We start from the raw sequence: 17,971 nt of genomic DNA on the forward strand, positions 1-17,971 counted from the left end.
GTCCCTTGATATTGTTATTGGCCATATTTTTCTTTGTATTCCAACCTCTAGTCACAGGATAAATTCCTAGTGAATTCTCCAAGATAATAAAATCTTGGTGCTTTCTTAATACTTTAAAAATATTCCTCTTATACTTCCTGATAAAACTCAAGATTCATATAGGCAAGAAAGGTGGGTTGAATTTCAATGCTACTAATATTTTTCCAAAAGTTTGCATTGATTTATTTTACCATGAATATCTTGCTATGATAATAGCCTAGAATTGGAGGGGAGAGTGAGGTTTATGAACTTGGAGGCTATAAGGAAGAGTTTTCCACCTCCTCTTTCCAAGTCGAAGTGGCTTCCTCTCCCAATAATTTGAGCATGTCTTCTAGGTGGGACACAAAATCTTATCTTCTTTTATTCCAATTGGGGATAACCACCTTATATGATGGAAAATTTTAATGAGTTGTAAGGATATCCTTAAGCTTGTATGGTGCATCCCTTACCTAATGTGAACTATATAATTCCTCTCGTTTATGCCTCTTCATTTCCTTAGATCTCATATCTTCATGCCTCAACCATGAAGCCATAACCATTAACTATGCATCCCCATGTAAGGGTTTGAATACCAAGTATGTAGTTGAATTGCATGAGATTATGGAGATAGAATTCATAGAGTTTGGTCTTTCCTTCTATGTTTTTGTCCTGAACCACTTGCATTATTTCTTCAATAGTTTGAAGGTCAAACTCCTAGAGATGTGCAAGGTTGGTGATATTATGCTTACATCATTATTCTTTGAGGAACAAAGTGTATATTTTGGCTAAACATATTTACTCTACCATCTACATTGAAATATGAGCCATGGACCTAACGATATCTCTACAATTCCAATTTTTTAAACCTTGAGTGTACTTTCCTTTTAGCTTCTTCTAAATCCTACTTAGGATTCTTGTTGTCTTTAGTGGATTGTTGCTTGCTACATACCCCTTTGTGTCCTAGGATCATCATTTATGTGCTTAGTTCATGTACCTACTTTTCTAGTTTCACATATTTTCTAATACACATTCTGGTAGCTATTCTTCCTCATTTATGAATGAGAATATTTTCTTCTTTACTATAGTGCATGTCATAGCAAGAATGCAAGAATGACATTGCTACGAAAAATATGATGCAGTGTTAGATTCACAATTACATTGATAAGGTTGGGTTGAATCAGTGTGATAGAAATTTTACTTAATTAAAGCATTCAAGCACCAAAAAACATCAATCTCATAAGGAGAACATGAAATAGAGATATATGTGGAAGCACTTTAGGTAGAAAGGCACAAAACATATTTAATATATCATTCTTTGTATGAACCAACCTATAAAAGACACTAATCCACTTAGTCACTCAAGTTTATTCCAGCCAACCTATAGGCGACACCAATCCCATCTACTACTTTACAACCACAAAACTACAAAAGACATCATTCCCCTTATTTGTCAACTCTTCACTTTGATCCAGGTGCTTCCTTCAAATACAAACTTCTACAATTGCACACTTCAATTACCTGTCCTTTTGAAAATTTCATATTTCCTTAACTGACATTGTTGAGTTACATATTTTTTTTTAAATTGTTAGGAAAAATACTAAGGGATGGAGGTGGTGAATCAATATTTTTAATTCACTTTAAATTCCAATATCACATTCAGAATTTTGTATGGCATTGTTATTAAAATAACTTGTGTGTGTGTGTACATTAGTGAATGCAAATTGCGTATATCGAGATAACTAATTTTTCATATGTTCCATCAAATGTTTATCTTTAACCAATGCATCATTATTTCATTATCCATTTAATAGGCAGTAACCATGACCAGTAAAGAGAAGATAAATCATAAACACATAAGAAACACATCAACACATGTGGACACCAAGTTTTTAGTTGGAAACCAGATGTGGGAGAAAACCACCGTTGTTGGCATATTTGTCTTCTTATTTTATTATAAATAAAATATTCATTACATCTTGTATTGGCATGAACTCTTACTAGCAAACAAGCACCCACATGCAATAGGCTACAACCTCCATTCGTTCTCGAACACCCATTCGAAGGGAGCTACATCCCCCTAAGCACGTTTACCAGCTCCTACTAGAAGGGATCACCTGCCCTTTGAACAAGTTTACTAGCTACCACTTGAAGGAAGCTATGACTCCCTTGATAAAGTATCCAACCATCAACACCCCTCATGGGCCATGCTTTATAATATTTCATACTAGATGCACATGTCAACCAATCATAAAAACATGCATGCCACATTTCATCATATTTTCTTAATAGACCCTCACCAACAATAAAGCCCAAACCAATATGCCAAATTTAAATACTGAATCTCAAAATTTGACTCACTAAAGTGTTGTAAGCCTTTTGAATCACTGAAACATCAAGCCACTGAATACTGAACCAACCAATGCAACCAGATCAAACCAACACACAAGTAATCCACAGTAGATACAAACCATCAGGATCAAGACATCATTGATATACAACAACAAATATAACCAAACTTTTCAATTGTCATAATCAAGCAGTACTGCAAACCACAATCAAACTAAAATCTAAATATATATGTGACTATCGTAAGAAGGATCCACATATATAATTATTTCTTGTGAATAAAAACTGCGCGTAGATATCAATTCACAAAATACTAAATAATTGAACCCCTGAAAAGTGAATCAACTGAATATTTTATATCAACTGAATCACTAAAGCATATCAGTCACTGAACTAGATCAAACCAATCTACTAACATGCCAATTATCCTCCTCAAAAATATTTTCATTTCCATACCAAACCTAGTCACCATTCAATAGCCAATCATCAACACAGTCAGATATCAACTTATTTTGATCAAGACATCATTCACAAACAACAAAAAATAATCAAATCAATCGACATACAAACATATGTAGACAAACTAGATCAAGCAACAATCTAAGGGAAAATTATCCCAGAATATATACGCGACTATTGTGAAGCATATCTATGTATGTATGCGACTATCTAGAATAAAACCTGCGTACATGTCTTCAATTAATGAATCAACTCTTTTCTATAGTTCATAACACATGACAAACCTAGATCTTAGCACACATACTGTTAAAGTCACATATCATTGCAAACATATTGAGATCTTGCATCGTTAAGTACTCAAACATAAATAAGTTAGTCAAGTATATCCATTAGTATTCAATGCATTTTCTGATCTCTCATATCTAAGCCTTCCCCTTGCTCCTTGGTGCACACATGTTACAAATTAGATCACACATGAATAATCCATCCAAACTCACACTTAACTCCTTGATCTCTTTCTCCTTATATAGTTTTTTCCCTTGCCAATACCACAAGAAAATCCCTTCGTAAGCTTGTTACTAATTGTAGATGGGATCAAATAGACATTACTAACACAATACTATGGGTAATTACCATGGTAATAACTCTTGGTTTCCTTTTTTCCCTAGATGAGATTATGTACATGATTTCTTTTTTCACCTGCATATGTACGTGACTCTTCTTCACAGTGGTTGCATATACTTTCCAACCTTCCGAATTTTGCATTCGTTCTGTAACTAATATACCAATTCTCTTTCATATCCTCTATAACATCTATAATAGTTCCATAATCATGATATTACACCCAAGTTCACATCAAGGACAACACATTAACCATAATGACAAAAATATCCCCCTTTGGACTTGATGGAAACCTCTTTGGTGTTTGGAAACCACCTGCAAACACTAATTCTTCTCTCCCCCTTTGACATCAAGGGAAAAGGATAGAACTATGATGAATGAAGTACTTTGCCTTGTGTTTATCATCACTATAAGTCTAATATGTTGATATGAAATTTTCATATTCACCATGCTCCCCATGAGCATATGCTATACCTTATAAATATATGCAATAAAAATACACGACTTTGTAACTCAAATACATGGATATTCATTAATTCTTTTATAACCAATGATTGCAGCCTCCCATGAATATATCAATCACCCGACATAATGGGGTTACACATTTGACCCAATATCCCATACATGACTGATTTTTACAATGATTACAACATGGGTAATTTTATGACCTTTACATCATCCATAACCATAAACAAGGATATTAACAATGGAGTATCTTTTGAATCAAAACCATGATACTCATCAACACCAAATAAGCATTTGCAACATAATCATCTTAAAGTAGCAGCATACGTGACATAATAACAACATGAATCATCCTCATCATAAAGAAGCAATCAAGAAGGTAAGACAGTGTACTTTCATTATGTGGCCAAATATATCCAAGCAATACTAAGAAATTGTAACAACAACATAATATTGTGCAATAATTTTTTTTAAAGAGCTCATCCCCTTGACTTCATGTCATCAAGGTCAACAAACTCTCTTCACATATAGGAAGAGACATAATGATTAAGTAGCAAAACTATATCAATCTCTTGGACCACAACACCATAGGGAGCATATAGATATTATTTCCATGCATCAACAACATATGTGAAAACCAAGAGTACCACCCATATCACAAGCCATTAACTAAAATAGAATTGATCAACAACATCATCAACCAACATCTTGAGAGAACCTAGCATACATATCCTCCTTATGAAGATTTAACAATAGCAAGAATAAGACACCATTAATAGCTTCACCAAATGCAACTCAAGGAACATATAGGCATCATCCATAACTTCACCACATGCAATCCATTTATCATTTATAATTCATGACATAGTGACAACAAAACATATATTCTCCGAGAAGGGTTTCCACCTAAAAACTATCTTGTGTCTTGTTTTCGATGTTGTGCATTATTGAATGGTGTTGTTAAATTTTCATATGATGTGATGTTGATTTATGTTTTGATCTAATGAAAATGTTATTTAGTGCTCTAAATATTGGAATTAATTAACTGAAGTGAAATATTGATTCAACCCCCTCTAGGTACTTCCAACAACTACATCACTAGATATCATATCTCTGTACATACTAATCTTGCAACAACTAAGTATTTTATGAGTAAACCCTATGTAAAGAATCACATAATTAGGTGATTACTACCGCTACAACAATTTGATTTACCAATTGTTGATAGACATGCAAAAGAGAATGTTGTTTCATATTCCTTTCAAGGCTAACTTTGCTTGTAGAAAATGAAGAGATGTTAGATGAAAACTCCTTGATGACCATCTTTTTTCCATATCACTCTTATCTATATGGTTTTCTGGCATATCTAACTTCCTACTTACTATACAATTTCCCCCTAATTTATCTTCAAAGGAGAAAATAAATATCATCAAGAAAAGCACCCCTTATACTTGGATTGGGGGTAACCTCTTTAGGATGGGGCATGATTAGATCTTAAGACTATGTGTGAGGGAATATGATATTTACGAAATCCTCTCATCTTTTCAATGATGGACCCTGTGGGGTCCATTTTTCTACTAGGAAAATAGCCTACAAGATCCTATAAGCATGATATGATTGGCTTACCCTTCGTAGATATGCCAAGAGACATACAAAACAATGTGATGAATCCCAATTTATAGGGAAGCCTACTGAGAGGGATGAAATGCCTTTGCAACCTCAAGTTACTTTGTTATTAAACTAGCTCACAAAAAGATATAAAAGATGGATGAACGCCTTAGAAATAGGCCTCTTCGAGGGGGCAACCTCCTTTACATTACACAAATGAACAATTCTTGGATGATACAAATGACAAGACCTCCTTTCTATACATAGGATTCTAAGGGCACACTAATAACAATTGTGGGCTTCTATGGGGCACAATAATAACAATATGGGGACTACATGGGCAAAAAAATATAATAAAGGGGTTGTACTAATAACAATAAGGGGTTACACTAGAAGTATAGGGACCTAACATGCCCCTCTCCTTCAAAAAGTGTTGTCCTCAACACTTGAGTAGTTCTTGATGCTTCTGTATAAAATTCTTATCCTCCCATGTGGAATCTTCAACGAGTAAGTTCTTCCACTTGATGAGATACTCTGAAATTGATCGATTTCATAGTTGTTTGGTTCTTGTTTCTGTGGTTCTTCCAGGTTCCAATATGATTTTTCCTTCCTCCTCAAGTTCTAGAAATATTGTTTGAATTGGGGTATTCTACAACTTTTGAATGAGTGACAACGCTTCTTCATCCTTCTTTCATTCATCCCTTCCTTCGTTTAACTAATGTGGTTGGATAATAGAAATAACACAGAACAATGCTTCCACATCCTCATCCCTTCTTGAGAGTGCATCTGCAACAACATTTGGCTTCCCATTTTTGTAGATGATTTCAAAATCATAACCCAACATATTTGTGACCCATTTTTTCTTTTCTTATAAAGATAATCTTTGTTCTAAAAGTACTTCAAACTATCATGATCCAGTTTTACCTTGAACTGTCTTCCCATTACGTAAGGCCGTGATTTCTTAAATGCATGTAGTATTGCCAATGTTTCCTTATCATCAAGATCTTGCTTGAGATGTAGTCATAAAAATACCCAACCGCCTACATCAAAACTTCTTTCACTACGATGTGGATCTGCCTCTTGTTTCAATTGATTCTGCACGAAACTCGCTTTATCCTTTAAAATTTGGAGAACTTGTTGATGCTTGATTTCATCTTTCACTACTTGAACCTTTTTATTCTTGATATGTCCTTCTATATTGAGAGTTTGAGTGGTAATTTTTTCCAACTCATTACAAGATATGGTTGGATTCATTTCCTGATGCTCGATGTGATCTTTCACTTCTTGAGCATTTTTCTTCTTGATATGTCCTTCTATCTTGATAGTTTGAGGAGTGGTATTTCCGGCCAATGCATTACAAGATATGCTACGGTTCATTTCTTCTTTCTGGATGTGATATTTCAGTTCTTGAACGTTTTTCTTCATGATATTTCCTTCTACCTTGAGAGTTTGAGGAGTGGTAATTATTTCCAATTCTTTACAATATATGGTCGAATTCATTTCTTCTTTCTCTGGGGTTGGTTCCTAGTGTACATCCTATTCTTTTGATGTTTCTTGATCCTTTTCTTCCTCATATTCATAATCTATGTAAAATAATTTCTTCTCGACACACTTATGACCTTTAGTGTATTTTCTATCACAGTTGTAACAAAGCCCTTTTTCTCTTTTTTCTTCCAATTTTTGCAGTGTAAACCTTGTAGGTTATGGAAGGCTAGGGTCAACAACACTTCCATGTTTATAGTTGTGAGTGGTAGGCTTCTTGGTTGTCATAATTCTTCTTTCAATTTTTCTTACCAACCTGAATGCCTTCTCCAATGAATCAGGTTCCCAAAGGCAAACCTCATGTTGGATATTATCCTTTAAAGTCCCTATGAACACATCAATCCTATGCTCCTCTAGAATAAATTTTACCCTTATGTTCAAATTTTGGAAGTCTTCAATGTGCTCCATCATTGAACACTTTTGTTTGAGATTTATCAATTAGCTAAATACAATGTTGCTTTTTGTGTCCTCATAATGTGCTATCATTTCTCCCATGAAAACTGACAGGGTGACAAGTGCTCTACGAGAACAAAACCCTTTATACCATAAAGATTGATCCGATTCTAAATATGAAGATGTAATACGCACCTTCTGTAACAGTTGCATCTCATGTAGATCAAAATATCTCTCCCTCTGTAGTATCCAATTTATCAGATCCTTGCCATCAAACTTCCTCATATTGACTTTTCTTTATTTTTGGAACCCGATCTTGAAACGAGTGTAACTCTGTAATTTCAGATCTGCCTAGAGTATAAATTCAAAATTTAATTGCTATTCGAATGACACAACAAATCTAATAATATCCTAATCCTTCTGTTAATTTTGATATTGAGATTGATTTGAGGAGCCAGGATGGTTGCCTTCTTCATAAATTTAGTCAACAGCAATTGAGGAGAACCCGGATTCGCCTGGACTCCATGCGTATAGCCATAACCTTCAGCTGGATAACCCAAAAATTCTGGAACGCCGTACTGATAAATATTAAAAGCCACTGCATTTGAGTTACCATCATTATGAATACCGTGATTTGGATTGAAATTAGGTTCAGGCCATTCTGGATATGGCGTTAATGGAAATGGATGCCAACCATGATTAACATGGAAGGCAGGATTACCAAACCCTTGACCAGGAATAAATCCCAACTGATGCATGTCAAACCCATTGGGACTAGCGGTATGAGTAGGAGAGTTGACACGGTTGGGCGTGGGCATTGGACTCTCATTGGCTAATTTGCAATACAACTGATGACCGTCATCTGTCAACTTAATGGGCTCCTCTAGGGCATGATTGGCTGCCTCTTACCGTTTTGAAAATAAAGATGGCATATCCACTAGACCTACCCGTATTCTTATTAAACCCTTTGGGCCTCTCTTCGATCTCGCCATACTGCGAAAACAAACGTACAAGAGAACCAGCCTCCATGTCTACCGGAACGTTTCCCACATACAAGAGCATCAGCCTACGTAAATCTTCTGTCGATGTAACTTGTCCTGTGGCTAAGAAGGGTAGAAGCCGGCGGGGGCAAATTGGCACACCACAATGCAACCGCCGATCATTTTACTGGGCTCCTTCAACGCCTTGATGGCATTGTTAACGTGCTTGAACATGACGAAACCATATCCCTTACTCCTAACGCTTCTCTTGTCCTTGATCACGCAACTTTAATCTAATTCATCGAAAGGTGAGAATACGGTGGTGAGAGACTATCCACTCTCAGAATACCTACTAGCTAGAAACCTCCATGAGGAAACTAGTGGGCCTAAAAAAAAACAAAAAAAAACATAAATATTTTCTTACTTTGATGAATGTGCAGGTATAACAGAAAGGAAATCAACTAGGAATAATAGGTAGGAAAACCTACACATATATCTCCATGCACGAGTGAATTCATTCTCATAATAATAATGAATCCTCCCTACATCATTTTCATACATTACCCAACACCCTAACATCATATCATCTCCTTTTCATTTCCTTTTTACTATTTTCCTGAATTGCTATAAAGAGGTCCTATACTGATACAAGATGTTGCAAGATTGGTAAAAAGACAAAGGTTGATTTTTTTTTCTCTACTTGTACGGAAGGGGAAGGCATCAAAGGCTTCCTAATGCTCATCCATTACATCAACATGTCTCACCCCTAATTTTCCCTTCGTTGAATTTATCATTTTTATCCACAACATCTCAACATCCTTATTTTCTTCCCCTCTCAGTCACTAGCAATAACATCTCCAACACCAATACTAGCCTCTCTCTGAATTACCAGAACTCTATGATGACTTAGTGTTTCCAGGAAATCAAGTGTCTTTTCGATCTACTGGCCCCACTAGGATTGGTAGTTATCCTAGAAACAAACAATGAAAGCAATTTGCAATTTCCTCTATGTATGATAGATAAGAGAGAAGCAAAGGGACCAACCTGGATCTTTCACTTGACTCCTTGCTTGATTTCTCTCCCTCTTGATAGAGCTTGCAACTCCTCTCCTACTTGTCCCGCTTAGAGAATACCTGTAGAAACAAAGTAACAAAACACCATCAAAGCATCTTGATCTACTATATCAAAAGCATTGCAAAATCAGAAATACAATGAACATACAATGGCATTCACAAATAACAACATTCACAAATACACGTTTGTATGGAGGAAAACTCAAAGAACTTTATTAAATAGAAGGGAGAATTACAACCGAGCTGTCTGATCTAGCATCATCCTCCCAGCATCAAAACCCTATTCAGCTCATGAAAAGCAAGATCACTCAACAATACAATGCTCTCTCTCAAAGACAAGCTATCAACACTTCCTTGCAAATTACAAAATTTCAACCTCCGGATCTTGCAGATGAGGGATCCATTTATAGATGTTTGCAAGGGAGTGAGCCATCTCTGGGTTTTTGATTAGTGTCATTCCACTTGTTGTTTCTGGTTCCACTTGGAGATTTCTTGGATCTCTTACTCATCCCTGGGCGAATTCAAAGAAACAAGTGTCATATGAGAAGTTTCTAGAAGATTCCATGAGCATCCACTTTGTTATCACAAAACCAGTACTAGGGACTGCAACCAAGCCAGGTCTCATGTAACTGTTTCAGACCATACTTTAGATTAGGAATTAGCCTTCCTAATCAGAGAGGGCTCTCTCACAACTCTTGACAAAATCCTTCAAACACTAGATGGCTAACTCTTTATTTACTTATGAAAGCATAACTGGTTGGAAACACACCAAAAGATATCTCATTGGGCTATGGAGTCTATAATATCAAGTAGACAAGAAAAACACAGTGAACTCATAGAAATCAAGGCTCTTAGCATTACAAGTCAAACATATTCCACCACACATAGCTTGCTGTATACACAGGAAGTCAGAGCATATAAGTATGAATTCTGAGTGATTGCATACAACAAAACCATAAAATAACATAAGGTATAACACATCATCACTTCATTTGACCATGACAATCCTTCGAGAATCTTGAGAAGAGAATAACTCTGTTTTACTATTACTGTCAAAAAAGATCTTACAGTGGCCCAAAACAACACACTTTTTCTATTAAGTATCCAACCTTTTTTACATCTAAGTTATTCCTATATATAGCCTATCAAAACACTGCTGTACGAGACTCCTCATCAAGCATGAAGGGAGCTCGGGCTTTTGACATAAATGACCTTAACAATAACATAAACAAACTAATTTATTACAAGAGATATGATGCTACGAAAACAGAGGATTCCATCATATTGGCACTTTAAGTCTTCTTCCTTGTATACCCTGCTGTGTCCTTGGAGCTTGCCACCTGTAGTATTGCAATAATAACCATATCCAAACTTAAAACAGATTCAATGTATATACAGCTCCGGATACTTGATGCATAGATGACTCAACAACCGAAAAGAAAATGAAGCCTATATTCTTGGTTGCTGCCTCCCCTCGGTGTTCATATATTAATGATCCATCTTTAAGCCATTTAAACCTTGGATAGTCCCGTGTGACTGAAGAGAACTCATAACCCAGCCATCCCACAACTGGACAAGTGTATTATTTAACACCTCAGCAGCTCTATCCAAACCCTAAAATTTCGGAGATAAAGTGACTTTTAGGCAAAAGACAAAACTTCGGCTTTTTCTTTGAATATTTACACCTGGCCTCCTTTTCAAAATATCTGACTGATCTTCTATAATCTCCATGCTGATATTAAACCATCTCTTTAAATATATGCTGACCTCAGCATTCCAACTCAAGCTTTAAACCTAACCAGTCATCTACAGCAGTTTCGTAGCGCGCTACGAAACTGCTGTAGGTCATCAAAATTAAATATATGAACCTCAAAACAGCAATATTTCAAATCTATGATTCCTTTAGTCTTTCCATACAGGTGTGAAGACACAAAAAAGTCTCAAAAACTTTTAAAAAGACAATGGCCCAAAATATATCAAAATCTGAGAAAACACATTCCTCCTTGAATCATTAAGCTAGCTTGTCTAGCTTTTCTTTCAGGCTGATGACTTCTTCAACTTCTTGTTCTCTGCTCTTAGACTTGCATTCATTTGTTTCATAGTTTTTGCCTGTTTTAGAGCTGGTACTGTCCATACATAGGCGTCAGATACCGAACTAGCTTGACTGATCAAACTTGTTTTACCTTTCATCACAGCTTTCTTATAACTAGTATATCTCACTGCCTTCTCTTTAAAAATATTATGAACCTGAGGTATCTCCTTACTTGCTCCAGCTTGTTTTTTAATGGCAATCACATTTCCACTTTGACTAATAACCACCTTATTGTCCTTATTCTTGTTTTTAACTGCTTGGACTATTTCAGAGAAGATTTCAAGTGCCTCTGTCCTAGGCATGTCTGAAGGGACTTTCTCTTTTTGAGCCTTTTCTGCTTCCTTCATTTGCCTCCTAGTCATTGGTCTGCGAGGTTTAAAGGCATACTCTTCACCTGGTTCTTCAAACTTTAATCTTTTGGAAGCCTTTGACTTCTTAGAACTCTCAGGTGAAGATTGCGTTAGATCAATATGCATAGGTGACACCAATTGATCTGGTTCTATTTCAAGTGGTTCAACTTGGATTGGATGTTCTTGTTCTAATTCAATGGCTTCCAACAAATCATTTAGACTACCCTTAGAAACAAGACTCTCTTCCACATGAGCTGATTTTCCTTTTTCTTTGTTCAGCTGGCCTCTAGTTCTTGCTCTTGAAACTCTTTCAACTTCACTAGACTTAATTTCATCTTTTCTTTTGTGAGTCTTCTGTTTAGATGATTCTGGTGTTTCTTTAAGAGGCAACTTAGAAGCTTCTTTTTCAGATACTTTAGATGATTTTGAAGTTTTGACTACTGATGCTTCAGGAGTTTCTTTGACTGTTACAGACCTCTCTGGCTTCTTTGTTTTAGCTTTGGGCTTCTTATGGTCTGTTATTTCTTTCCTAATCTCAGCCAAAGTAGTATCCTCACTCCTATCCTCTCTTTCTCTTACAGGTAATGGAGTGAGGCCCGTTTTACTAGGGAAACCGGCCATGAATACAAACGAATCCCAGTCCTTACCAATTTTATGTAGGCTATCCAACACCAATAATTTAACCAGACCATGATGAAAAAGAGATGTTTCATAAGCTTCCTTTTTCAACTGAATCTTGTCACACATCTTAGAAATACTCCTGAATAAGTAAAAAGGGATGTCTATTGAGCTCTTACCAGTGAAGTGTAGTAGCAGCTTGAAATGATATGAGTAGACTTTGTTGTACCAACCTTCACATGTCAAGTACCTCTGGATGCATGTCAATAATGTAGCATAATTCTCCTTAAGATAGCTCCTTGGGACAGCTTTAGCAAGATCTTCGTCTACATATGGTGCCTTTAAGAACTCCTTACACGGACCCATATCAAACTTGAAATTCTTGAACCATTCTTGGCCACCTCTTGGGATTTCTGTGACTGTAGAAATGACTTCAGGGGAAACCGGAAACTCCAGCATGGCCACTTTTGAATTTAATCCCGTGAAGTTCACTGCAAATGCCTTGGTCACTTCTGCATGTCCACCTTTGAGTTTTTCACAAAACCGCCAACAACCAGCACCTCTGAACGCCTTTGCTACTTCCTCATCCCTGAGGGTTACATCTAATCCCTCCGGCTCTGTTCTCACACATCTACCCGAACGGTGCTCCTTTCTTTCCATGTTTCTTTGCACAATTCTACACAAGGAAATGACGGTGGTTTGCAGCACGAAAACACTCTTTGGCTGTAGAAATCAGGCTCGCTTGCAGTAGTCTGTTTAGAATAAAGCTCACGCTTTTCATAGAGCAGAAGACATTCATATGTTATGAAAAACACATTATGGAATGACCACTTCCTATAACGTCCTCCAAATTGACACCTAACTCAATGAAATCAGACCTGATGGCAAAGTAATGGCTAATCATGACACATAAATGGTGTGAGGAAACAATCATAACCGGACTCGTGACTCACTACTTTTCGGATTAGACATTCAAGGAAAAATGCTGCACAACAGCCCGAAACCCCGATTTCGTAGCGCGGGCAGTTCAAATTTAAAGGAATGCGCTACGAAATCGCTGACAAACGGGCCGCTACGAAAACACGCAAACATTATTTAGCAGCAGAACTGACCAATCACACTCGCGCTACGAAACTGCGCAAGTACCTAAGAGATCATACCCGCGCTGCGAAACTGCGCAAGTACCAATGACATGACATGACATAACTAACCATGATGGAAGATGACTAATGCCCTTGCCTTTACACGAATTTCATTCATAACTCTTGAGTTTCAAAATTTGAAATTGACATAAGTTAACAAACTTATTTACAAGACCTCAAGACTTTATAAAAACTTATGGACAATTAACATATACATGAACTATAGATTCTAGTGATAACACACTTAGCAAACTATCTCAGAAATTTTTCCATTCTCGCTCATCACACCCCACAGAAGGCCTGATTAGTATGCATCACACCTGGCTAGTGTAGAATTCAGTATGCATTGCACTCTAACAGTGGAGCAGTCAGTATGGTCCTCTTTTGGCCAGTGCTGGATGGTTTTTCAAGTGGAACTTTTGGGGAATGATGTAATCAGTTCACCATGATCTTTTAGGGTATGAAACAACACTTTTGGGGATTAAAGAGCCCTAGTTTATTGACATATAATATTGGGGTTGAAGTGCCCAAATATGTCTATAACAGCTACCCCCTAAAGCATGAAGTCATAAATCTTTGATGTCAGGTGAAATTCTTTAACATGAGGATCCGAGGTTTCGACACTGGAAGGTGACCTGTATAAGATATAATACAATACATCATCATCATATAATTTTCATGATCTAGCCGAGGCGGGCATTCTCATGCTCAACTTTATAAATCCATTCCATGTACATAGAACAAATAATCGTCTGTAGTTGCACACTGGTGATTCTTCATATGTAGGGTCATCGTCCCTGGCTTGGATGACCATCTGTGTAGCTTCTGTGTAAATTTGATGTCTTTATATTCCTGAATATATTGCAGCCCAAATGGATAAAACTAGATCCAGGGTCTTCAAACTTGTTCAATCTTTTCCCGATGTACAAGTCGATCCATGTGAAAAGATGTTCTGAAGTCGAACATGGAAAGACATTGCCTGATTACCAGCCAATAATGTGAATTTAACAGATGCGAGAGGAATCATCGATAATGATAATGACCCTCAAGGTACTACAGTACAAGTCACATGGTGTGAATATATGGTCCGATGTCGAACACCATGCAAAATCTTTTGGTCGAAGGCCATTGATGTCAACCTGTAGCCGAAAGTGAGAAACTTGCCATTAAGGCATGCAAGCTTCAAAGTACTGAAAGGGTTGTTTCTAAGTCAACTTCTTGGATAATGAGCTGAAGTCGACAAGAAGTGACCCGTCATATTAGGGCCTTAATGTATCCCACATCTATGACATGAAACGAAGCAAATGATTTTTTTGGAGGTGAAAACGATCGATGACACAAGGTTCAGGAATGGCGGTCATGAAAAATGGAGGTTGAAGGTATTGCAGTGGATGAGACATTAACTGGATGGTGAATTCTCAACTGAATGACTTCTCTTGAACTATCAGCGACACTGAGATGGATTGGTAGCTTTAACCCCAAAAATGGATGGTGTGAAAGACCAATGGTGAAATGACTGGTGAATGGAATAACCCAACCCAACTCAATCATGATGATGGAGTGAAAGTGTCATGTTCAAGAGTGACCTGCTACCATAAAATTCTTCAAGTTTTCTTCCCTTTTTCCCCAGTCATTTCTGAGCAGTACCTCTTTATTTTTGTCAAGCTTGAGGAGGATAACATGTGCTTGTTCTATAATTTGCCCTTTAGGCAAACCTGTCGCTATGTTTTAGCGACTCTAGCCACAGTGAAACTCGTTCTTGTCTGGGTGAACAAGTTTGTCGCTATTGTTTTATTGAGTTTAACAACAAAGATAACTCAGTCCTTTTCATGTTTAAAGAGTTTGAAAAGGGAGGAAAAGAAAACTCCAGTAGTTCTTTTACGTAGAATAATCCCTTAGGTCCAAAAAATATTAAAATAATACAAAAGGGATGACTTTTCCATCACTTTAGTGAGCCGAAATAGACAAACGCTCGAAATTTTTCATGAGATAATCCCTCAGGTCTGAAAAAGATTAAAATATATAGGAGGGATGGTGTTTCCAATCACTTTAACGAGCTGGAGAGGCCAATAGATCGATAATCTTTTCATATTTAATGAGTCTGAAAAGGGTTTAAAGAGGACTCGTTTTTTAGGAACGAGTGGTATCCGGGGTAGCAACTAGTTCCAGGTAATCTTGGAACTTCTCAAAACATGTTGATGTGAAGAGGGTGGCTAATAGGACCACTCGTCACAGTTGTTCCTCAAAAGGGTAAACAATCAAGTGGAAGCGTATGATCGGCCAAAAGAATGGAGGTGATGGCAACACACAACCAAGGCTCAAAAGGCTGATGTAATGGCAATCACAAAGGTTATTTACCAAAGGTAGGTTCATTTTTTAAAGAGATTGAACTCTGGGGGAACATATGCTCTGTTTGTGAGTGGGTTCATTTTTTAACGAGCTTGAACCTTGGCGAAACTATGCTCAGAGTTAGAGGCGGGTTCATTTTTTAACGAGCTTGAACCTTGTGGAAACTATGCTCAGTTTTTAGATTCCCTTTTTGTGCGAACTAGAAATGACCAATCTAAAAAGCTAAAAAAAGAAGAAAAAAAAAGCTAAGGAACCACTCAAGTTAGGTAGGATGATTTTTTGTCAGCAGGTTAGACAAAGCACCTCCTTTGCTTCGTCCATAGCATAGACTAAGGTGAATGGTGTGTCAGACCAATCACCTAACCTAAGAAGCTAAAAAGCTAAAATACTAAAAAGCTAAAAAGCTAAAAAGCCAAGAAGCTAAAGAATGAAATTGGTTGTTTATAGCTCGCATAAAAAGGTTTGGATGCCCCTACCATGATGAAAAGGAAAGTCTCCAGTAGCCATATGGAAACTTACTGTGGTTATGCAGGATGGATTCGTCTGCGGAACAGACAAAACACTTCCTACATTTTGTCCACCAAATAGACAAAGGTGAAAGGTGTCTCAGACCAATCACATAACCAATAGGGAAACTTATCTCTACAGGAAAACCTATATTTTCAGCTAGGTTCGTCCGCTAAATAGACAAGGGTGCATGCCCCCTAAGCTTCGTTACATTTACCAGACTACTCGCGGTAATTAGGTGGATGGAATGAAGGTTGAAGAGACATCGTTGATATAAAAGGACCATTTAAGGATGATGATTGACTTGGAGCTATGCTTGAACCGGGAAATGAAAGCTGGTCAATAGTGACAATTTTGCTTTCATGTGGGAAACACATCACTCGAAAGAGTGTTGAAACAATAGCCTCCATGTTGTAAACACAGTCACACCCAAGGAGTAGATTTTAATCTAACAGCTCTTGGACTACCATCACGTTCAAGTGAACGGTTTTCCTTCTCAAAGTAATTGGTAACTTAGGAAGGATCCCTAATGGTCGACTGGTTCCTTTGTTAAAGCCTGACAAATTCTATGTAACAGGCATAAGCGATGGCGAACCAAGTGCTTTCCAAGCAGTTGAGGAGAGGATACTCATTGAAGCCCCTTCATCTATAATAGTGCCAGACATGATCATTTTGTAAACTTGTACTATGATCCTGAATGGTACATAAGAAGGAAGGCGAGATTTCGCTAGTCGATTCCAATCAAAGGAAGCGATTAGACTGCTTGGAGGGGGTACCAAATAAATGGTTGAATTAACCCCTTGAGTAGCGGGAACTGGAGGATTCTCTTCCTGTTGTGAAGGAATAGGTGGATTACCCCCAAGTTCATCGAACTCTGAAGTAACAAACGTACAAGAGGACCAGCCTCCATGTCTACCGGAACGTTGCCCACGTAAATCTTTCGTCGATGTAACTCGTCCTGTGGCTGAGAAGGGTAGAAACCCGCGGGGGCAAATTGGCACACCGCAGTGCGACTGCCGATCATTTTACTGGGCTCCTTCAACACCTTGATGGCATTGTTAACGTGATTGAACATGACGAAACCATATCCCTTACTCCTCACGCTTCTCTTGTCCCTGATCACGCAGCTTTCATCCAATTCACTGAAAGGAGAGAATACGGTGGCGAGGGACTGGTCGTTTGTCTCCGGGCCAAGACCACGCACAAATAGTTTTCTGATCAAAGTTTTTTTTAAGGCGAATGAGCGCACTTGATCTCGAACGTACCTATGTTCAGTCGTTGCCTCCTGTACAAGCTCGATCAATTGCTCATGGCTTAAGACATTTAGAATGTTCACTGTGTCTTGCACTGTCAAATCCTCCACAAGGTCATTCTCTTCCCCCTTTCCATTCTTTAAAGACAAGTCCAT

At 37.4% G+C, this 17,971-nt stretch overlaps 1 protein-coding gene across 1 annotated transcript; it reads right to left on the reverse strand.

The window, feature by feature from the left end:
• Positions 1 to 8,555: 8,555 nt before the first annotated feature.
• LOC149192601 (UBP1-associated protein 2C-like) lies at positions 8,556 to 17,971 on the reverse strand. The gene is made up of 2 exons (XM_089406999.1): positions 17,420 to 17,971; positions 8,556 to 8,705 (listed from the first exon to the last, which is right to left on the reverse strand). Exons 1-2 carry the CDS (start codon positions 17,969 to 17,971, stop codon positions 8,556 to 8,558), a joined length of 702 nt encoding a protein of 233 aa, XP_089263125.1.

This window comes from Pinus tabuliformis, chromosome 2_2 (assembly GCF_031772625.1).
Source record: "Pinus tabuliformis cultivar Carrire ecotype Pingquan chromosome 2_2, CPIR1, whole genome shotgun sequence".
In the NCBI taxonomy this organism is placed as follows: domain Eukaryota; kingdom Viridiplantae; phylum Streptophyta; class Pinopsida; order Pinales; family Pinaceae; genus Pinus; species Pinus tabuliformis.

Bases quoted from the DNA above. Each gene is read 5' to 3' on its own strand.
- LOC149192601 (XM_089406999.1), bottom strand. From the start codon at position 17,971: ATGGACTTGTCTTTAAAGAATGGAAAGGGGGAAGAGAATGACCTTGTG. The intron at 8,706-17,419 runs GTAATCCACCTA...TGCGTGATCAAG, and splicing joins AGAGTTCGATGAACTTGGGG to GACAAGAGAAGCGTTAGGAG.